The following is a 23,507-nucleotide window of genomic DNA, read 5'->3' as shown; positions in this document are numbered from 1 at the left end:
TAACAGTTAATCATTGCGTACTTACGATCGTCATTCATTGCGTATTTATGATAGTCATTCATTGCGCATTTATAATCATAATCATTGTGCGTAGTTATTGTCGTAATAATCGCTTCATTCATGATTGAAATTTAACACTATACTAACTGCGGAGTTAATCGCCTTAATTGCAGGCCCAGCAGAATTTGCCTACTCCCACATCTACCAAAACCCAAACTACTACTAACTTAGGCGTCGAAGTATTCACTCTCTTTTTCAAGCTTGACTTGTCAAATATATATTGAACTAAGTTCTAAAGATCGCTGACCAATTTCTTGGCCTCAAAGCTTTCACTCCCACTCTAGTTAGAAAAAGTAAGTGAGAAGATTTTCTATTCAATTTTTCCACACCAACAGAATATGTCTCAATTGGGAGCATTAATTACTAATCTTTTTTAAGATGAAAACTCAGTAAACGATAACCGTTTGGTAAAGATTGAGCTAGCCTCAGTAATCAGAACTTTTTTTGGTTTACGACTTCATGTAATTTTGACGTAGTCAGAGTAACCGGGGTTTACAAGCTATAAACTCTAGAAAAACAAAAATTTGGAGTCCATAAGAGAATTTGAGAAAGCTCTCAATTTTATTATCAATAATAAAAAAGATAGGAGTCTGCAGGCGTTTAAGGTCGCTTAAATACTAGAAAACAAACCCTAAGGTAAATAACAATCAAACCTAAAAGCCTGCAGATTAAATCAAAATAAATCCAAAACTAACTACAAAACCTAAAATGTTGTAAAAATAATAAAATGCAGTTTTGAGTCCCGAAACAACCTCAGAAGTCCGAAAAAGCCCGTAAGCAATGCGTTTGACTCCTACCCATCGATTTCTTTTTGAAAATGTATAATAATTGGCATTCTGACATCGTATACCATATCTACAGTGTTCATGTTTTACCCTTTACTTGATTGAAAGTTTTTCAATCCTTTCAGCCAAACGCTCTACATCAAACTTAAACTAATTTAGGGGAATATTTCTTCAGAGTGATTTTCAAAAGCTCAAATGCCCTCTTAGACAACTTCCTAATTACACACTTCTTTTTGCAGTCATTTCTCTACTTTATTTATCATTCATTCCTTAATGCTAAGGATTTTCCTTGAATTATACATATAGAACTCATCTCCAAGTAGTAAAAGATTACTGTTAACCCAAACATAATGCTTACATTTATGTAACAATGCTCCATGAAATTTTCTCGGTCGACATCTGAATTGATAATGCGCGCTTACATTTATGCTATTGACGCTTCTATGGTTGATAAACATTTACTTGTGCAAGACTTCTGGATTCATAATGCTTGGGATGCCATTATGCTCTATGCTTGCTTACCTTCTGAGATAATCAAAAGAATCCTTTGCATTCCCATGCATTTCAGCTTCAAGAAGCTCACCTGATAAGATCATATATATGGCAGCATACTCCTAATCGGATTTTTTTCAGCGAAAAGTTCTTATAACAGTCTCATTACTAAACAGCCTATGAAATGAAGCATATGGAACCATAATCAGCAGATGCTTTATGCTTTCATCTACAGTACATTAATAGCCTTTTGTGTTATACTAATTTGGTCTTTAGCTAGACTCTTAAGTCACTTTGTTAATTTTTTTTCATTAAAAAAATTATAAAAAATACTCTTTGGGTGACTTAAGTGATTGACAATGTAATAATTGAGTGACCAAAGTGATATATTTGAAACTTCAGTGACCAAAGTGTCGAATGAATCATAGTTGAGTGACAATTTGTGAAATTTTTCCTATTTAAGTGAGTCATACATGTGTTTGTTATGCAGGATATAATACGCTGATAAATTTCTAGTGATATAGTGCGCATTTAGAGTTTAGGGTCATTTTTAGTGTGTGTGTGTGTGTGTATATACTAAAATGGAAATTTCTTCCAAAATTCATAACTAATTCATACAAACTCCGATTTTTGCGTTCTGTATATGCACAAACTCGTATCAACGCGCTCTATGACTTTTATGAAGGAAGTTTTCACAAAATCAAAACGTACGAAAAGTCAACTCTTGAATCAAACCATTCTAATGAATAATTGTTGAATTAATTTACATTCCACCCTCGAACCACGAAATCGTACTAACGAATACTTTATCAATTCTAGGAGATTCCCATAAATCAATAACAATTTTCCGGGGTCTTACATGCAATCTATTTTTCTTTGAGAAAATTAGACATAAACTCAAAAATATAAGCTTCTATTGAGAAAAACCCATAGATATTTTTCTTTCAATTTACTCCCATTCTACATAAGCAAACATTCCATATAGAGTATATGTCTATAATTAATAGTTTTTCTCATTCTTTGATATATCTAATATGCTCTTCTGATTATGGAGAGTTACATTAAGTATCTTGCTTAATCTTATCATCCATTTGAATTTAAAATATTAAGCTAAAAATCAATTCATTTTGACTTTATCATAATCAATTACGTCCTTAATTTCTTCCTTACTTTATATTTTGATTACTGACTTGAGTATATATTTCTATACGAAAATGTTCACCTGGTCAGTTGCTGACCAAGAAAATAATGCTCAATCACCGTTGGATGTAAATCCAATGGCGGAGAGAATTATTTTTAAGTTGAGGTGTTTTGTTTTTCACCCTTGGATGTAAATCTAAGGGTTATTGAGCATAAATTACTTGGTCAGCAACTGACCAGGTGAACACCACTATATTTCTATATATGCTCATTACAATAGTAGTTCATTTCCAGCACAAATTTCAATTCTTGTTTTCGTTATATGTAGATAATTTCTTTTCGAATAGATTTTCAATTTTCTTTTCCTTGATGGGGTCAATTATTGTTTCAAAAGATGGAAAGAGATTTTGATTCAATAACTAGGAGAAAATGTTTTTCTTGATGAAAGAAAGGGCGAGGGGCAAGCAGGTATGATACTTCTCACTTGTGTCTATGAAGAACAACTAAAGAAATGTTCTTAAAGAAAAGAAAAGGATTCAAGATGGAGTCAAGAAACGGGCAAAAAAGCTTTTGTTATTGTGTTTTCACTCCTAGGCTCACATTCGGTGCCTCTCTATATTCTCGAAAGATTTCTAATTGTAAGGTATGTATCTTGTTCTTGGATTACTTTTTTGTTCTTTTTAGGTATATTGTCATATTAATCTCATGATAGCTTTTTACTCTCAACTACTACATTTCTAATTTACCTACTAAGTAATTAGATGAAAGTGAGGCTTGAATACCATAAACCTTCAAGCTAAAAAAAATCGTATTTTCTACGATCATAGGTATAATATAGTAGAAAACTTAATAAAGAGGTATGATACCAAAAAATAAATAAATATTGTAATATAGAGGTGTCCGTGTCATAAAAAAAAAAAATAAAAAATAAAAAACCTCTTATATATCCGATACATACTTTTTTTTTGAAAAATTCAAGCTGCATTTCATTACTAAGTCAAGGAGTTACAATCATGGTTCAGTACATAAATCATACAGCTTGGGACTTGAGAGAGCCAAGTCTCATGCTAATTTGATTCAAAGCCAATGCTAGCGAGCCGATGGGCTACTTTGTTACAACTCCTAGGAGCATATATAATCTGTACTTCCTACAAACTATGCAATGCTACCTTAATATCATCAATTATACTACCATACTCAGAAAGTGCAGGTCCATTGTATGATATATCTTGTACTGCTGCAAGACAGTCAGTCTCGACAATGGCTGAGGTGAGTTGCAGCTGTTGAATAAAATCAAGTCCTGCTCTTATAGCGAGTAACTCTGCATGTTTGGCTGAGGCAATATGCTGCACGCATTGAGCAAAGCATGCTAGAAATTGACCTTTTGAGTCTCGTGCAATTCCACCCAGGCCTCCATGAGTAAGTCATGGCAAGAAAGCACCATCAACATTGACTTTGACTTGATTACTTGGTGCAGGGGTCCAGCTTGGTTGCACACTCTGCTGCTTCACACCCGTAGATGAGCGTGCCTGTTTAAATTCATCAAGCCAAGTCATTGAACTTAGGGACAAAGCAGTAGTCGGTTTCGAATTATTGTCCCATAGCATACTATTTCGATTCTTCCACAGAGCCTATATGCCCATCATAAGTCTTTCAAAAACATCTTCCTTCAAACCTACTGCCCTCTCTAGCATCCATTCTTTGAATACCAGATTTGGTAACAAAGAATTTTGAAAATTAAAAGGAGAAGCAGAGAAGAAATCAATAGCCACTGGACACTTAACAGATGGACCAAGTCTTCCATTTGATGATTGCAAAATAAACATCCTGTCTCTCCATCATATCCTTTTGTTAGTAGACGTTGCCTTGTAGGCAACAAGTCGTGGCAAGCTCTCCACACACATATTTGAACTTTACTTGGTACTTTGGCCTTCCAAATTTTCCTCCAAAGTTCAGAAAACGGATCACCTGTTGAAGTAGTAGCCAATACATCCCCTAGAACATGCTGCCTTGCTATCCAATACACCGTTTTAACTGTAAAATCCCCTCTGCTTTCTGGCTTCCAAAACATTTTATCTGTTGTAGCACGTCTACTAAGAGGAATAGCAAGAATATACTCATAAACATTTGGATGGAAAACTGTTCGTACCAAAGCAGTCTTCCATGAGCGATCACTTGAGTTTATCAAGTCTGCTACTTTTGCAACCATGGTATTAGGTTGCCTTTGAATGAGATACTGAGGGCAACATGGAATCCAGTCATCTTTCCAGACACTAATCTGTGTACATATCAGATACATACTTGAAATCAAATTAACTAGAAAAAATGTTTTGATGATTAGGTACCTAACTTATTATATAGGTATACGCATATAGGTATAATATAGAGACTTTCAACCTAATAAACATGGTCAACTCGCAATGACAGAGTACCTAAGAAAGAGGTTGATATGAAAATTTCTAGAAATCAAGTTAGCTAAACATACCTGTCTAATCTTTAGGTTGTAATTTAAAAAAAAAAAAAAAAACAATTAGTTGGGTTAAAAACTTTAAACTTCTACCTTTAGGTTAGGTTGCAAGTAAAACAAAAAGTTACTTTTCAAATAGAAAGTTTAAATTATCAAAAAGTAAATATCACATTCACTTACATCTATATAACTTTTGAATTCAAAAAAGGGCTAAATACTGGTTACTACCTCATACTTTAGGTTCAAAATCAATTCAGTCCCTAGGCTTCTAATTTCATCAAAAACACCCTTGCACTCTTATTTTTCATCAAATTGATCATTCTGTTAATAGTCTGTTATTTGGAGGCGTTAACTTACTGACGTAGCATGCCAACTCAGCTTTTGTGGGGCCCACATGCAAGCAAAAATTCCCAAATTAGCCTCGACACTCCATCTTCTCCACGCTCTCGGACCTCTTCTCATACCTTCAAAACCAGTCAAAAGCAAAAGCAGCCAACTCAACTGATCATGAAGTTCAGACGGCGAAATCTACTATGGATAGGGAGGTCTCCTCGTTGGTCGTCGTAGCGACGAGATAGAAGGAGGAGAGATGATTCAGCGAAGAAGATGGGTGCCCAAAGAAAATTCTAGGTATCCAAAGTGACAGCCCATGGGCCGTTTCCGGGCATCGCCGGACGCCGTGGAAGCTGTCGGTGGCTCGACAGAGGCTGGTGAGCAGGATGGTGGTGGACGTGAGGCAATAATGTGCCTGTAGAGAAGTGGTGGAGGAGAGAGAAAATTCCAAATCTACTTTCTCTCTCCTCTGAGTTTCCTGTAACTTGAAACCCAGAAACTAGAGATGGTGTGATTCTGATGTGAAGGAGATGAAAATCCCCCCTCGCGATTTTCACCCATTTAGCTTTCTGGAGTTTTTTTTATTTCATCAAACTTTGAAGGAAGAGAGTAAGATTTCCCAATTTGGGAATTAGGTTTGAGTTCGTAAGGCACATTGTCCACATTTTCCTCGCATGGATCATCATATTCCTCTAGGTTCTCATCCTCGTTCTCATTCTGATATCAACAGGTCATTTTGATTCATGTTCCATCACCGTCATAGTATGATCCATGTGGATCAATCACCATTACCTCAAGCTTTGTAGCAATTTTAAGAACGCAAATGGCCAACTCTATCTCGAACCACATACCTTGGAACCCCTGCATCTTTATTTTTCTCAAATGATTATGTGAGAATGTAGAAAGATTCCTCATCTCTCCGTGATAGTCTGCAGCTTGTGTTGTTAGTACAAGTTCTTCCAAAAGAGGTGTAGCCTTGAGAATTTTTACAACACTCTCAAGCTCAAATTTCCCATGAGGAGTTTCAAGTTCACTTTCTTGAGGTTTCTAAATGTCGGAAAAGCTTGGGGGATATTTTCCAGAAGCCTGTTATCCTAATCTAAAGCTTCAAGCGCAGGACACAATGTGAGATGATTTAACACGAGGTACTAGGTGAAATCAGGGTGAGAGAGCCAAGGCTAATTTGGGAATTTTCCTTGCATGTGGGCCCCACAAAGCTGAGTTGGCATGCTACTTCAGTAAGTTAACGCCTCCAATTAACGGACTATTAACGGAATGATCAATTTGATGAAAAATTAGAGTGCAAGGGTGTTTTTGATGAAATTAGAAGTTCAGGGACTGAATTGATTTTGAACCTAAAGTACGAGGTAGTAACTAGTATTTAGCCCTTCAAAAAATTATGTAAAAAAAGATTTATAATTCTAGCAATCATGATGAATTTAATGAAAATTGGGATAATAATGGGACCAATAAAAAAGATCAACAATTAAGGTAATTAAAGACAACGTTAATTTTGCTAGTTGACTTATGTTTGTCAGATTTAAATTATGGCAATTTATGTAATTCTTTGAAAAATAAAATCTAATATTTTATACTAGTTGGCAATAATTGGGTGTAGATTGAAAAGAAATAATTGATGGGCTTTTTCCATTAAATTTTCTAGAAGTTGGGTGTATAATGAAAGAAAAATGCTCTAGATCCCAAAAATTTATACCAAAATAAGATCCCAAATGAATTGGCACTTGCCATATCATCACCCTATAATTTCCACATGGTATATGTTTTTGTAAAATTATATTTTTCTTAAGAGAAAAAAAATGTTCAGTTATTAAATAGTAATTGCAACCAAAACTTCCTCCATTGCATCCCATTTTTAGCTAGAGAGCGAAAACTTTAGGGTTATTTTCTCCAATTTGGACAAAACCTCTGCAATCAAACTAGTATTTTCAATCCACGTACGTCCTTCCTTGGTGTGTTAAGACCCTCAAGAACCTCAACCACACCAATTATGATCATATGGTTTTAACTCAGGTCCCATCTTCTTGAAGCCCCAATAATTAGATTATCATTGGAATTATTTAAAAGAAATGGAATTATATTAATATCTATGTATAAGTTTGCTTTCAAAACCCTAACAATCACGAAGCTTCTTGCCAAATCCCCCAACGTGCTAGCAAACGACCAACTCCAATAACTGTTTCTTAAGATTATACAAACAGTGTTTTGATCAAGAATCTTCACTTGAAATGGAGCTGTCTCCTTTACAATTGTGCATGTTGCCATTCAAAATATTAAAAAGCTTAGATGATTCCTTGAATTAGATCAAGTGAAATTTTTGGTGCTATCAATTTCTATTAAATGGAATTATTTACGTATGAGGAGCTGTATTAAAAAATTGATGACAATAACTTGTGATTTTAAGAATCAGTGTTATCAGTAGTGGGATTGTTGGAATTTGATTGTTTGTGTGCAGAGTTTATTTCCTCTTCTATTTTGCTAATATTAGGATTTTAATTCAAAAAGTATATTAGTTCCTCAAATAAATTAATTTTTATTTACACATTGGAAGTTACTAAGTTAAAAGAGATTATGTAGCAGCTGCCACGTCATTTGGGATTCATATTTGGTATAATTTTTTTGGGGTCTCTAGCGCTACTCATAATGAAATGCCCCTATTTCTTTTCTTTTCTGATGAAGAAACTTATTAAGTCATGCTATAAGATTAGGCCATGTTTGTTAGGGGGGATTGTGTTACCCCGACTTAATTTCTTTTAGAGTCCTGCACTCCTCAAGCTAGACTTATGCTATAGAGTGCCTTGACCCACGTTTGGTGCTAGTAGGATTAAGTATAGAACTAAAACCTTCAACACCACCAACCTGCAAAACTAGCAAAGCTCCAAATGGTGACCTGATCAGAACTCTGCCGTCAGGCCACCTCCGATCGGCGCACCGGTTGGGTTCAATTCGTCTTCTGGTTGCCGACGTGCCTCTAGCCTCAGTTGGTCCGATTGGTGGGTTTGGAGAGAGAATCGAACGCCGAGGTCTCCGACGGTTTCTCTACAAATTCCGGCGGCTTCGGCGATGTTGTGAAGTGCATGAGATATGAAAGTTGATCCACTCTTCGTGTTCTACATGCTAGTTTACATGAATTTCGAATTTGATTATGTTTTGGAAGAATTAGTTTTTGGGTGTTTCAGCCACTGTCGGGTACACCGTCTGTGGTGGTGGTTTCAGATTGATGACTGCGGTACTTGAAGGAGTCAATCGGTGACTGAGAACCTCGCACTGCTGAGGGCTCCATTTCAGGATCCTTTATGAGGTTTTCCATCACCCAGTCTGCGTGGGAGCTGTGTTTGGTTGGGTGGCGAGTAACTGGGCCGCCATAGGGGTGTGGGAATGAAGTAATAGATGGGGCGGGGTTGAATTGCAGGTTGAGAATGATGAGAGAACGACGAACGGAAGGAAAGAGTAGATCGAGTAACAGTGGCTTCCACAATCCCATGGTTTTTGGTGGGTTTGTGGTAGAACTGTAGGAGGTGTTGGGGTGTTTTTGGGGCTGTGGAGTCTCATTAAAAAGAGTCCTCCCTGATGCCAAACACGGTATATATAACTGGGATTAGACTAGATAAGGATGTCCAATCCCGTGTAACAAACACCACCTTAGTTCCTTAAATAAGGCTGGTCAACTTAGTTGCCGTGAATTGTACGTGATTATTATGAAGAATGTTAGAAGACTTTTGACAGTATACATTGCCGTATCTTTTATGCTTCCAGTATTGTATGGTTTCATTGACAAAGTAATTAGGAATGTAATACAATTACGATAATAAAAGAATAGCACCTACTGAGATAAACAATTCAAATCAGATGAAACCTATGGCATAATTAAGTCGGTATTCCAGTCAGCAAGCCATCGTCAATGTGTATATATACACGAACACAAAGACATACATATATCCCACTAGTCCAGTCAATTAATATGGCTCATTGTTTCCTTCTTTTTGTTATCGTATTCTGTTACATACAGGGTACTACCAATCTACCACTAATATCCATGCATGCAGCCAAACTGAACGCACTTCTCTCTTGTCCTTAGCCCTCACTCTTTCTTCTCCCTCTTCCTTAAATTGGACTTCCAATGACTGTTGCCGCTGGCAAGGCACCAATTGCGATGCGGCTGGTTGGGTCACCCATCTGTCATTGCCCTTCAAAGGGCTCACACTCAAACAAGGTACTGCTTTTCCTTCATTTACAGTAGTACTTGGAAATCTCACACATCTCACCCACTTGAATCTCTCCCACAATTCACTAGATCAAAGTGTTGGTTCCTTCTTGTCCTTGAGTCATCTTGAGGTACTTGATTTGAGCTCTAACCTTCTTTCTGGGGAACTACCACTTTCTCTACCATCCAGTATCCGAATGCTGGACTTGTCCAACAATCAATTCAGTGGTTCAATTCCATCTTCATTCTTCAGACAAGCTAGGAATTTGACTAGTTTCTTGGTTAGCAACAACACCTTCTCAGGATCTATCCCGTCCTTGGTTTGTCTTCACTCTTCTCCTCTAATTAGGGTATTGGAATTTTCCTTTAATGAATTCAATGGCAGTTTGCCCAGTGGACTAGGAGAGTAGTGTTCCAAACTGAAAGTTTTTCGTGCCAGGCACAATAACCTCTCGGGAGTACTTCCAGAAGATATCTACAATGCTGCCAAACTTGAAGAAATTGCAATACCTCTCAATTCACTTGATGGAGTCATTAGTGATAGAATTGTGAACCTCACCAACCTTGCAATTCTTGACCTCCAAGTTGGTTACTTGAGGGGTGTGCTTCCTCTCAATGTTGGGAAGCTTTCCTAGTAGAAACTCTTGCTCCTTCATTTGAACAATTTTGAAGGTTCTCTGCCCCATCTTTCATGAAGTGCACAAACCTTATAGAACTAAATTTATTAGGCAATCAGTTCCAAGGGGATATTTCCACGCTTAATTTCTCAAAACTTAGTCAACTTACTAGACTTGACCTCCTGTCCAATAACTTGAATGGCAGTATGCCAATCAGTCTTTACTCATGCAAGTCCCTGAAAGCAATTCGACTTGGTGGAAACTATATAGAAGGACAAATACAACCTGAGATTCTATCATTGAAATCCTTGTCCTTCCTCTCACTTTCTTACAATAGATTGAGCAATATCACAAATGCAATGAACATATTGAGGCATTCCAAAAGTCTCATATTTCTATCCTTTGCATTTAGTTATGTAGCAGACGAGGAAAGTCCAGCTGATTTCGGCATAGCTGATTTTGATGGGTTCCAAAGTCTTCGAGTTTTGGATTTGAGTGGTTGTAACCTCACCGGTGAGATGCCTGCATGGTTATCGAAGCTCAAGAATCTAGCAGTATTACACCTATATTCTAATAAAATCACAGGGCCAGTTCCAAGTCAACTGGGGACTCTCCCAAGGCTGTTCATATACATTTGGGTTCAAACAGAATTGCAGGTGAATTTCCAAAGCAACTTTTGAGACTACCTATGCTGGTATCTAAATCTAAACAAAATGCAGATCATCATGTTTATGATCTTGAACTGCCTATGTACGCCACAAGTAATGGTCGAATAGGTCAGCCATACAATTCTTTGTCTTTCTATCCACCGGCGATATACTTGGGGTACAACAGCATACATGGAAGTATACCTATTGAAATCGGCCAATTGGACTCTCTCCATCAGTTGGGGCTTGACCATAACAACTTCACTGGCAACATTCCAGGCCAAATATCTAACCTCAAAGACTTGTTTTATTTGGATCTCTCCGTGAATCATTTGTCTGGAGAAATCCCATCAACATTGACGAGTCTGAATTTTTTGTCATTTATCAACATCTCCTACAACAATCTGGAAGGGCAAATACCAACAGGCACTCAGTTCCAAGGCTTTGATGTATCTGCATTTGAAGGGAACCCGGAACTTTGTGGTCTTCCACTTCCAAATGAGTGCCAAGCACTAAAGGGATTTGATCAAGATGTGGACAAGGAGCATCAAATTCCATGGTTTTATGTTTCTGCTGCGCTTGGGTTTATTGTAGGATTCTGGGGAGTCTGTGGTTCATTGATTTTCAACAAGACATGGAGATATGCATACTTCCGATTTCTAGAAAATGTACAAGATATGTTCTACGTAATGATGGCTGTGCGTATCACCAAGATGAAGAGAAGGCTTAATGCTAACTAGACATGAATTTGTAATCTCCCTACTGTTGGTAAATTAAGGTACCATGTTTGTTTGTTTCATTTAGTTGTCTTTTGCAAGTTCAACTCAATCTTTCTGATCACAACAAATTTACTTGTGTAAGCTTGTTAAGTAGATTTTAGATGTATACATCTGCACTCGTTTCCCTTGCATTTCCTCTGCACAATATGGCTCAAATGGGAGCACTGCTGATCTTCTTTGAGATGAAAACTCAGTAAACGGTAACTGTCTAGTAAAGAGTGAGCTAGCCTCAGTAATCAGAATCATTTCATAATGTTGGATATTGGGCCTTTCAATATGTGTTCACATCGTCAAATCATATTTAACCTCTTACTTTGACAACATCCAACATGATCGATGATTCAAATTGATAATCTAATAACAATATATGTATGTTTAAGTTGAAAAAACATTTCTCTTAAAAAACCGAGATAGAATTCATATGCTTAATAATTCACATTGATAATCCATCGACAAGACATATCAAATTAACGGTTAATAATTGCTCATTTCCAATGAGTTGGCATGAGATACTCTTCCAATTTCTGTCAAAAATCCAAGGACCCCTCAATCAGCATAATCTTGGTTCAAAGATATGTTCTATTGATGGGAAGATATTTACATTCTCTTAGTGAAAGATTATGTCCTGATCTTTGTCACCCTTTAGTGGCAGATCTTGCATCATGGACACAAAATTCTCATTAAAGCTGCTTTTGTACACTTCCCAGAATCCAATTTACATTTCAACAGCTTGCACATGATGCGAAGTTTCATACTAATAATATCTCAAATTATACTCCATTCTCAAAAGGAAGAACATTCAAACTGGTTGGCAGGTGACACCCCTAATTACCTCACATCCTGAATCATATATTTTCTTGTTTTGGGAAGCCATGCAAGACTTTCCTCTTCTGTAAATTATATTATGGAGCAAAAACAAACAACCTAAGGAAAAGACACTTCGCAAAAACAAACAACATAAGGAAACATCACTTTCTCTTGAACATTATTGCACGGTTAACACCCCAAGATTTTGATAGCCAGGGAAAGAAAAGGCCGAAACTGAGTATCTCACTATCTTGGCCTTTTGTTTAACTTAAAAAATTTCCCTGTGCACAATTTTTAAAATGGGGGCCATAGCATCTCATGTGTCTCAATGCCTTCCATCTCTCTTAAAAAAGACGCCAACCCTTTTCACTTATTGTGCATCAGAGTGTGCTAGAGATGGAAGATGGGACAGGAAGTTATGATAGAGCCAAAGAAGTAAAAGAGTTTGATGAAACAAAAGCTGGAGTGAAAGGGCTAATAGACTCAGGGGTGACCAAAGTGCCCAAGTTCCTCATGCATCCACCAGAGAACCTTTCAAGTTCAAGCACCCCAACCAGTGCAGACTTCCAAGTTCCACTTGTAGATCTTGATGGGTTCGATGAGGACCTCCGGCGGGTGCAGATTGTTGAGGAAATCCACAAAGCATCGGAAACATGGGGGTTCTTTCAAATGGTTAATCATGGAGTTCCAAACAGGGTTATAGACAATTTGTTACAAGCAATAAGAGAATTTCATGAGCAGCCAAAGGAGATGAAGATGAAGTGGTACTCACGCGACTCTAAGCAAAGGGTAAGATACTACTGCAATGGAGATCTGTTGGTGGCAAAAACAGCAAACTGGAGGGATTCAATTGCTTTCGATTTCCAGGATGGTCCTTTGGACCCTGAGGCACTTCCCTCAGTTTGCAGGTACACTTTGTTACTAATGGTTTGATCCATACCAACAGTCTAGGAACATAACATGACGAACTATTAACTTGGATTTGATTTGAGTCACAGACAGGCAGTGCAAGAATACATAGACCACTTGATCAACCTAAGAGATGTGCTATCAAGTTTGTTGTCAGAGGCCTTGGGGATCAGCAGTGACTACCTAGCTGGCATAGAGTGCATGAAGAGCGAAACTCTGGTGTGCCATTATTACCCGGTATGTCCAGAACCAGACCTCACCATTGGGACAACCAAGCATTCAGATCCTTCCTCCTTAACTATACTCTTACAAGACAACATCGGCGGCCTCCAAGTCCTCCACCAAGGTCACTGGATCGACCTTCCCCCAAGGCACGGAGCCCTGGTGGCGAATATTGGTGATCTTATGCAGGTGAGTTCTTACATATCAATAATTTTTACTATGCATCAAATAAATTTGCATCAATAGTTTAGACTGATAGTACGATGCATAACATGTCAAACTGCACGAGGCCTCACTGTATACGCATTTGTTGTGTGCAGCTTATCACCAACGACAAGTTCAAAAGCGTGGAGCATAGGGTGCTGGCAGGAAGGGTTGGCCCCAGGATATCAGCTGCATGCTTTCTCTATCCAAGTGCTACACATCGATTTAAACCTTATGGGCCAATTAAGGCGTTTCTGTCTGACGACTTACCTATATATAGGGAAACTCATGTGGGAGAATACCTTGCCTATTACAAATCAAAGGGTTTAGATGGTAACTCTGCCCTTAGTCATTTTAAACTAACCTGAGTTAAGTAGTTAACAGTAAATTTTGGGCAATGTCCTTATGATCCAAGTGTTACCCTTAATAGCTTATATGTTGAAGTATTCAGGCTGGCCTATGTACGAATTCCTACGATATTGATTGACAGAAACTTTGAACATTTAACAAAAGGAGAAACTAACTATTCATGAAACATGTGAAATTGTGGGGTAATGTGTACCATCTTATTCATGCGCCAGCGAAACTAATCGTGAAAATTATGAAATTATGGGATAAATGTTTCGCATATGAATATCACGAATGTGAACAAACCAAGATAACCGCATCCTGACTTCAATATAGTTCTTTTTTTTTTCTTTTTCTTTTTTTTCACAAATATCAAACCTGCAATATCGATCCGGAAGAAGTCGTGATATCTTTGAAGTTATTTCATGGTATTTGTAGGGGCTCAGAATAGTAGAAATTCACACTTAAAAGTCAAAACATTGGTCATAAAGCAATATTTGTAACAAATAATGGCACAAACCGGAAGACATACATTATAGTGATCCAAAGACTTATCATTCCAAGTATCAAGATCCCAAACAAATCGCAGCAAATGACAAATCACTGAGGGAAAACAACAAATGGCACTTTCACTCTAAAAAAGTAAAGGGGGGGAAAATATCTCCAAGTAAATGATGTTGTCTTACATTCTACCTCCTATAGGGGCTTTCTCACTTTTCTTTTCAATTTAAGGGGGTGTTCAATCAGAAACAGGAAAAACATACATAGACCAATCACAGATCACAAATGATTTGCGGTAATTTACAAAAGAACCTAGAGGGCAATTCGAAGGGCTAGCCAAACAAGGCTATAACTGTTGTTGCATAGGGTTCTTGGGCTGCAGTATCTGAACAAGGGACCACAAGATATCCATCCTGTGTATGTTTCTGTTGTTCTGCCCCTGCATTAATCCACGGAGTCAACTTTAGTTCATACGATAATGAGCACCACATACAAGGATACTAGATAACATTGCAGTGTGGATGAGATGAAAGCCTTGGGATTTTACTATGCACATAGGTCACAAGGGAACAAATTTTTTCATTTTTTATCCTTTTGGCACAGAGAACAGATATTTAGCTAGTTCATAAATGCTGTTTTTATAGATGAGTTAAAAATCCAGTCACATCTTATAAATGCCATTGTTGTTCTAACTACCTAAGTTTCTTTTAGCAAGTTCAAAATTGTTGTTTTTATAGATGAGGATCCAGTCACATCTTATAAATGCCATTATTGTTCTAACTACGTACGTTTCTTTTACAAGTTCATAATTGTTGTTTGTATAGATGAGGATACAGTCACATCTTATAAAAGCCATTATTGTTCTAACTTCTAAATTTCTTTTTATGTGGTCAGGACATCTCTAGGCCCAGAACTTCCATTCAATGATTATGTCATTTGCATGACACCGATCTTAGGCTTACCTCAACTATAAAACATATCCATGTCTTGTCACCACGGGCCTCAGTTACACCTTTTAAGATTGTCAGACCCAAGCTCCTTATAGCTTCTGCGATCTCAAGGAAATGGCTGCATTCTTCACACATCATCTGCATAGATCAATCAGATGCTTGTAATAACCGATAGGTAAGTTTAATAATTGGCGTACAGGTGTTGTTTTTGTTAATGAAATATTATGATTTAGAAACTTAGAAATTAAAATGAAATATTTATCTAAAGTCTAGACATCAGACAATTACATACCTCCACAACCATCTGCCCACTCTTGTTCAGATTCTCTACCACTATTGAACAGACTTTTAGATTGCCTCCCACCTCCACTGCCCAGCTCGATCCCCTTTCATAGTTAGAAGATCCTAGCATGCTTGTTTCCTTGGGACACAACTGTGAATTTAGCAGTATATTTAAGTAGAACAACATTGTAAAAATCTATAAGCATAGCATGTTCTTATCAATATGTTGTTTACAATTTGGATTCCGAGAACCACATACCTACTTGAAATCTAAAAAGATTTTCCATAATAGTGATTCAAAATGAAAGAAAATATTGATAAAAGTGATCATATAAATTAATCTCTGTAGATGCTTTCAGAAGGTGGAAGATTTGGAAGAGCATATTAGTAGCCTAAAAAGAAATAAAGGGAGGTGATATTCACACTCCCTTTCCTCTAAAACTACTACTCACAGTCCCTTTTTAAATGGTGTGTGAGTAGAATATTAAAACACGAGGGACTGTGCATTTCATCTCCCAAGTAAAATAACAAGAGAAGTACTAAAAGAATCTCACTTTGCAAAAGACAAGAGATGTGAGCTAATCCCAGGCCATAATAAACTTGATCAAAAGATTTACCTTTGCATCAGCACACTTATTTAGTTTATCCGCATGCTTAGTGATACTTTGAAGAAATAACATGTGCTTGATTGTGCGTTCCAGCAGTGAATCAATACTGCACTGTAAAGTTATCATAACACATTTAGCACATGTAGCATAGATAAGAACTAGAACTTCTACAAGTTCAGAATTCAGTCAGCTGAGTTCTGAAAGTCACCTTTGCTCCATTTGGTGTTAGCTCCCGCAGTTCCTTAATACGATCCTGGATTAATTGTCTGTCCCTCGGCCTAGGTCTAGAAGTCTCACCAGGTCTAGCCCTCTTCTTGTTGTTTTTAACTGGTCCTGAAGACCTCTCCTGCTGTTCACTACAAGCACTAGGACAAGGTGACGAAAACCATTTTGGGGATATCACCCCACATATTCCTGATGAGCTCAAACATTGCTGTGTGTCCTCTCCTCTCATAGACGGCTGATCAATGGAATAATTTTCTGAATCAATCGTATGTGTAGTATGGCTAGAAGGCTCTGGATACTTTTCAGTTGTCAACAGAGACTGCATTGATTTACAGAATGATTTTTCACTTTTAACATGACTGCCACTATGGCAAACTTTAGCCACTACAGCTTCAAGAAGATGCTCTGGGCAAGAATCAGACGTCAACTGGCTAGAGTTCATTCCCTCAGGCATCTCAGTAGTAATTCTATCTCCAATCTTCTCTGCTTCCCAATCAAAAAAGTTACTCTTATTCATAAAAGCTGGTCCAAGTGCTTCATGCAACTCACAGCCAGCAGGGAACATCAAAGATGTACTAGATGTATCCACGTGACCTGGTTCAGTTGGAAACTTCAAGTTTTCAAGGTTGCTCTGAAACTTAACATCCAAGGGTTCACTTACGTGCAACACCTCATTATGGTAAAGATCTATACTGTCCAAATTAACCCCGTCATTTACAGCAGAGTTGACAAACGTTGAAGATAAGTCTGCACAATCATTAGCATGAGATAATGGATTGGCATTGTTTGTGGAAGACATCCCCATATCTTTGCAGCCACTACTCTCCCCTGTACACTTCCTGCTATCAGGTAATTCCACTCCTACTAATTTGCAATTTTCCAACTTGAAGATACTTGATTTTGACTGATGTAGTTTGGGACTCTCATCACCTCCCATGTTGGATGACTCAAGTTCTCCATGCTTATTGACCACTTCAACTGCATTCTTCAGAATGCCAGTCAATGGAAAAATGTAAGAACTATCACTGTCTTTCTCAGACTGGGGAAAAGCGGACAACCAAACATCTGACTTTCCTCTATTTATGGCTTTATCTAAATTTTGCAAGCAATCCGGAAAAGTCCCTGAAACCAAATTTTTTGGAGATATTGCCTAAGAAAAATAAGTCAAAGTCAGTGTCATAGTTTATCATTGAGTTGCACACCCAAAGAAGAAAATCATCAAAGTGCTTCATATGAGTACACAGGCAGGAGCACAAACAGATTAACACAGTGCAGAGAAAGAGAGAGAGAGAGAGAGAGAGATAGATACCTCACATACTGAACTGTCTATGCTAGATTGGATATGCCCTGCTGGGAAATCTTGAGCCATAAAAACATCTTTGATATGAGATACCAGCTTCACATTTTCAGTGATCTGCAACTCTCAAATGGAAAGAGGACAAGAACAATAAATATATGCTTGAAAATGTGTAAACTGCAAGCATTAATACCTTATATTTGATGCTAAAATTTAAGAAGTAAGAACAAGTTCACCACCGGGAGATGTGGGAATAAAATCAACAGAAAGTAAAGTATGAATAATTTAACACATTATGATGATGTTAGACAACCAAGCACTGGGATGCAATTTATATGGGGTTGCAGCAAGGCATCTAATCTTTGAAGCCATTAATTAGATGCATTTTTGAGTGGATACAACCAAAAGGTCAAATATGCAGGCAACACCATTTTGAGACTCTAAGTTCAAACCTTTAAGGTGCTCTTCAAAAAGTAGGTCAGGAAACGTCAACTGACTTGAGAAAGTATGTCAGGAAACGTCAACTAAGACTTATGAAGTGGTACACACTGTCTCTCCAACAATGAGCACCATAACTTTTTACCAATTACACTGAAGAGACAAATAGAGTATATGCTCAAATATGACACTCAATCTTCTAGGATCTATACTCAACCCAGCACACAAATTGCACAATCGGATGGTTTTATTTCTTTAGTAGCACTGCTAGAGCATCTAACCATATTAGGAAACAGACAGCTTGAACAATGTCAACCAGTATTGTCCTGTACAAAATTAAATAACGAAATGCATGGACTACGACAGAGAAGTGCACTGCATTGTTCTTTATAGCTTCAAGTCTATAACAGCCCAACAAACCAACAAAACTATAGATGTTCTTTTTATGAACCTAAAAAAACCACATAAGCACCAAGTCATGTATGGCTTTTAAGTATTCATTATTCACAAAAAGAAAGAACTTACTTTATTTAAAGAACCAAGCTGTACAACTCCATGCGGAACAACAGCTACAACGACAATAGTCTACAAAAATGACAAAAAATTCAACTTATCAGGACATCTAGTTGAAAATCACAATCCTTCATGTTTCTCCCTTCCAGAACGAAGTTACAATCAATGAATAGCTGAAATTTATTCAGGTCAATCAAATCAAAATGATAGTTTCAAAAAGCATAGAAAAAAAATCTTGCAGGTCCCCACAGTAATTCATCCTTTCCCACGTATGAGATTATGATTGTTGCCCAAAAGGCGAGAATAAACAACAGTGATTAATTAGAGAAACTGGGGGGGGGGGGGGGGGGGGGGGGGGGGTGTACCCTTATGCCAGCTGAAAATTGACTTTGCCATCCATCACAGTACTGAAAAACACAAAACATAAATGCTTGATAAGAATGAATGGTAACACAATCAAACCTTATATGGTTATAAATATCACACAGTTTGGAAGTTGAAACGCACATATCAGTACTTATGCTGCATAACAAGGAACAATTACCTCAGACGGTGAACAGTTATTCTTCAAAATATCGTCTGCAAAGATCCACTGATGCTTCCCAGTAACTGCCACTTGTCCGACAATCCTATAAAACATAAAATGATGTTTTTAATCATCCTTTCTTTTTATGAGACGCTATCATTATCCAAACTGATAATTTTGATAATGGCAATAGGAAAGAGCCAGAAAAACCATAAGCTTAGTACATAAACACTGACAATGGTTTTAGAATTCACAGCTTTTTAATCCAAACTTTAACAACAGGCATTATGGTAACTAGTAAGTGACACGAGTAATTACCCTTCTCCCAGAGTATATACATGATACGACATTTTTGCCACGGCTAGTCCAAGGGGATCATGTGGATAATGGCTGCCATGCAATGCCTCCAGTGTCTTAATAAAGCATCTATTCCCTGAATTATCATGTTGCTCACAGTTGTCATAGTAAGCGTCTTCCCAAGTCAGCACCCTGCATAAAGCACTCCATATCAAAACATCATCAGGAATAAGTACATGTGTGTATTTCAGCATAAAGAATCAGAATCTACAAGCAAATGGAAACTTTTCACCGAAACACATAGCCAAAATCATGCACTAGGAAGTTAGTTTACAGTCCAGATTTAAAAGAAAAAAGTATAACTTGGGTACTAATTGTCCTGCAACTAGCAGCTTTACTTTTACTTTACAATTGCACCCTTTTTGGTTCTAAATAGTTACCCTTTTCCAGCTTTACCAAAATTAGCCAATACTCAACTCAAACTGAATAACAAACAAACAAACAACAAGAAGTAAAAGAAAAGCAAATCAAAAACAAGCAAAAAATAAACTCACATTCGAGCCCGATGCTTCAGTTTCCAGAAAATGGCGTAGTTCCACTCCGTATTGAAACAGAGGCTTCTCAGCACATGGTGCAAGTCAGTACCCATCATCCCTCACCTTCCCCTCCAAAACTCCCAAGCTTTTTTTTTTTTTCTTTTCTTTTTCCTAAAACCAGCTCTAAAACAACAACACCAAAGCAATTCAAAGGAACCCCAGTGCGTCCCCAAAATTTTCAATTTTTTTGGCGCGAATTTTCGTGCCCTAACTTGCCCTATATGATCCTCTACCCGCCTGCTTTCTCCGTAACCCCGCTCGCCGCTTTATCGGCGGTCCCACCGCCGCTAATGGCAGACGATCCGTTCCCATCCCCTCACACACACACGTAATCAACTACCACCGCACCACTCCTCCCACCAATTCAGAGACTTGGCTCAACAATCCTCACAAACTCGCAATCGCGAACCCTACAAATGCAGAATCAGAGGCTCCCATACAGTCGCATTCAGCCATGAACTTGTACGGAAGCTTCGGAAAAGGAACTACAGAATCAAATCGAAGCAAATTAGACAGAAAAGAACGATTCTTCAACGGCTTCAAGATGAAACTTGAGCACAACTGTATGGATTTCAACCCTAGCGAATGTCCGACGACATGGATCTTTCACCAAAGACTGCGAATTTTCCAGAATTGATTACTCTTCCGATCAACTGTGCGGAATTTTGCACAGAGAAAATGCTCGGATTGAACAGAATAGGATGGTTCACTCACTAGCTCGATCTGAGGGTTCAGGAGAGCTCGTTGAAATTTGAGGATTGGCTCTGAAGCTTTGGCTGACACAAGTGTGAAGCTAATAAGTGTATCAAAGTTGAAATCTTTGAGCTACAGTCGCTGCCACTTTTAACGACAATGCAGCTTTTTCTACAGAGGGAGAAAAAAAAAAAAAGCACAGAGAGAGAGAGAGAGAAGCTTCAATGGCTATTTTTTTCTTTCAGAGAGAGAGAGAGAGAAGGCGCTTTTCTGAGATAGAGAAGTCACCTAGCTAGTGAGGAGTGACTAGCTAGGTGTTTAATATAGTGAGAGGGGAGTGTTTACCTGCGCACCCCGCTCATTTTAGCTTTCCACACTAAACGTGCACCGTCGTTTTGATAAAGTGCGCACCCGTATGTCTACGCACCCTGCGCGGTTTAGAGCCATGCGCTTGAGCACCTTAGTGATTGAGTGTGAAAAGATGGGAAAAGGTGGAAAACAAAATGGAGGCTCAAAGGCCCTAGCTAAAGGGAAAAGGAGAGGAGGTTTGGTAATGTGGGTGGGTATATTATTGAAGTTATATATATTTTTGGAAATGCATTGATCCAATTTGGGGTATTGAGTACACTTTCTAGGTAGTGTCCTTGATGGCAAACAACATGATGCCCATGTGAGGAAAATGATCCTTATCTTGCCCTCAATTTTCAAGGATACAATCCCTCTCTCTTTTTCCAAACCAACAAAGTAACACGAACCTATCCCTCTCCATGTCCCCCAAAAAAAAAAATTAACAATAATAGAAACCATTTTTGTTTTTAACAATGATTTCATTAGTCAAAAGTTGGTGACATATTTGAATGTTTCATAAATCACTAATTAAGCATCTCACCCTAATAGTTTCCCTTGTTGTGTAACTCTGTTGGAATTAATGGCATATATAGGTAACGAAATAATATCTAAGGTTTTAAATACGCATTTTTTTTTATAAAGGAGTGTGAGTTTCTAATAAGGATTTCATAATAAGGACCAAGTGAGGATTTTTAAATAATTTGGTTAGATGAGTGTTTTTAGTTTATAATGGGGAAAAAGTATCGAACACAAGCCTCCAACAATCACTCAACAGACACAAGAAATAAGGAGTAGCAAACTCATAAAATAGGGCAAATCCATGCCACAAATAAACTGATTTTATTCATAAACTATAAGCTATCTAACAACGATTACATTACCCATAATTATAGGGTTTACAATCCTTGGAGAATAAGTAGACTTAAGCTAAAATGGAAAGCTAATTAAATGTAAAACCTAAATTAAATGTAAAAAGATACCCTAAAAATATCTAAACAATGAAATATCAAATATTACAAATCTATAATAAAACAACAAAATAATACATTTGATGTTGCCCCATATGCACCCGCATCAGGCTTCCCTGGTTGGAAAGAATTCGTCCTCGAATTTGAGCCATTGATTGAAGAAAATTCGACAAAATCTTCCATTGCTTCAAATCTTCTTTTGACAGATTAGCTTGCAATTGATTCCTTCCATTCCAAATAAATAAATACTTTGAATACCTTCCTAATCTTGATTTGAGAAATCTGCTCATAATAATAAATTTTGCCAACCCAAAATTTGTCTCACCTTTCTTGATATGATTGACAACATCAATTAATATCTTCGGAATTTGTAAGTAGAAAATACTAACCCCAATGAAATCAATAAATTGATGAGTTGCATCTTCTTGTAATGGATCATGAAATTTGAGGGATGCATCTTTGCTTTTAGATTCAACACTTTTCGCCAGCTTGTTGGAGACAAATGACTTCTTAAGATCAACACCAACAATTCTATTAGGATGCTCACGTATTGACCCACACATACTATGTTCTATTTCTTGAGATCCTAAAACAATGTCCACATCCACATCTAGTTTGGGCTTTGGATCTGAATTACCCACATGATCATCCAATTCAAAGATATCACCCATGCATGAATTAATTTCATGACTTACAATTGCTGATGATGTTTCCACAAGATGGACTGGCATGGCTTTAACGATATTTTGTTGCACTGGGAGATGAATCATTTGCATGGGCAAGTCAATCTCTTCAATCTCCAAGCAATTTTCATCGCAATCTTCAGAATCATAATTATCTTCATCCTGTATGTCTGGCTCACACAAAGAAGCACATCGATGAGAGAGATCAATGTATTGTTCCTCCTCAATACTCTCACTGCTTTGGTGTGAAACTTCGATGCGATTGACACATTGATTATAGGTGGTAACGTTTCTCTCCCCGTCGGAACTCTTACGATCTTGTCGTCGAGTTTCGATGCGATCGACACGTTGATGATAAGTGGTAACGTTTCTCTCCCCGTCAAAACTCTTATGACCCCGTCGTCGAGTTTCGATGCGATCAAGACGTACTGCAAGTTGCTGAAGCATCCTTTTGATTTCAGCCATGTCGTTGTTGATGTCACGACCCTCCATTCGAAAACCTCCCCTTCGTCGCCCGACCTGAGACATGGAATCCACCAAGCTCTTGCCA

General features: G+C 37.7%; 3 protein-coding genes across 5 annotated transcripts; 2 read left to right on the top strand and 1 right to left on the bottom strand.

The window, feature by feature from the left end:
• Nucleotides 1–5,593: 5,593 nt before the first annotated feature.
• On the top strand, nucleotides 5,594–11,503 carry LOC112171533 (receptor-like protein 2). The gene is made up of 4 exons (XM_024308703.1): nucleotides 5,594–5,694; nucleotides 9,939–10,133; nucleotides 10,529–10,645; nucleotides 10,702–11,503. The coding sequence occupies exons 1-4, from the start codon at nucleotides 5,594–5,596 to the stop codon at nucleotides 11,501–11,503; spliced, it is 1,215 nt and encodes a 404-aa protein (XP_024164471.1).
• Nucleotides 11,504–12,678: 1,175 nt separating this feature from the next.
• Nucleotides 12,679–14,178, top strand: LOC112174430 (1-aminocyclopropane-1-carboxylate oxidase homolog 1). Its single transcript, XM_024312200.2, has 3 exons — nucleotides 12,679–13,257; nucleotides 13,348–13,669; nucleotides 13,801–14,178. Exons 1-3 carry the CDS (start codon nucleotides 12,746–12,748, stop codon nucleotides 14,050–14,052), a joined length of 1,086 nt encoding a protein of 361 aa, XP_024167968.1. The 5' UTR covers nucleotides 12,679–12,745; the 3' UTR covers nucleotides 14,053–14,178.
• Nucleotides 14,179–14,636: 458 nt separating this feature from the next.
• Nucleotides 14,637–21,422, bottom strand: LOC112172266 (transcription factor bHLH155). 3 transcript variants are annotated; one of them, XM_040509098.1, is made up of 11 exons: nucleotides 20,224–21,422; nucleotides 19,691–19,873; nucleotides 19,391–19,475; nucleotides 19,212–19,253; nucleotides 18,859–18,918; nucleotides 17,908–18,012; nucleotides 16,582–17,748; nucleotides 16,383–16,484; nucleotides 15,776–15,904; nucleotides 15,496–15,621; nucleotides 14,637–14,972 (listed from the first exon to the last, which is right to left on the bottom strand). In XM_040509098.1, exons 1-11 carry the CDS (start codon nucleotides 20,319–20,321, stop codon nucleotides 14,880–14,882), a joined length of 2,190 nt encoding a protein of 729 aa, XP_040365032.1. In that variant the 5' UTR covers nucleotides 20,322–21,422; the 3' UTR covers nucleotides 14,637–14,879. The 3 variants fall into 3 exon arrangements, with proteins under 3 accessions (XP_040365032.1, XP_040365030.1, XP_024165311.1); XM_040509096.1 differs by having other exon boundaries at nucleotides 15,776–15,916; nucleotides 20,224–21,420; XM_024309543.2 differs by having other exon boundaries at nucleotides 15,776–15,916; nucleotides 19,691–19,861; nucleotides 20,224–21,412.
• Between the last annotated feature and the right edge of the window lie 2,085 nt (nucleotides 21,423–23,507).

This window comes from Rosa chinensis, chromosome 6, assembly GCF_002994745.2.
Source record: "Rosa chinensis cultivar Old Blush chromosome 6, RchiOBHm-V2, whole genome shotgun sequence".
NCBI lineage: Eukaryota > Viridiplantae > Streptophyta > Magnoliopsida > Rosales > Rosaceae > Rosa > Rosa chinensis.
The sequence above is the reverse complement of the archived record's forward strand: the minus strand, read 5'-3'. Positions and strand labels throughout refer to the sequence as shown.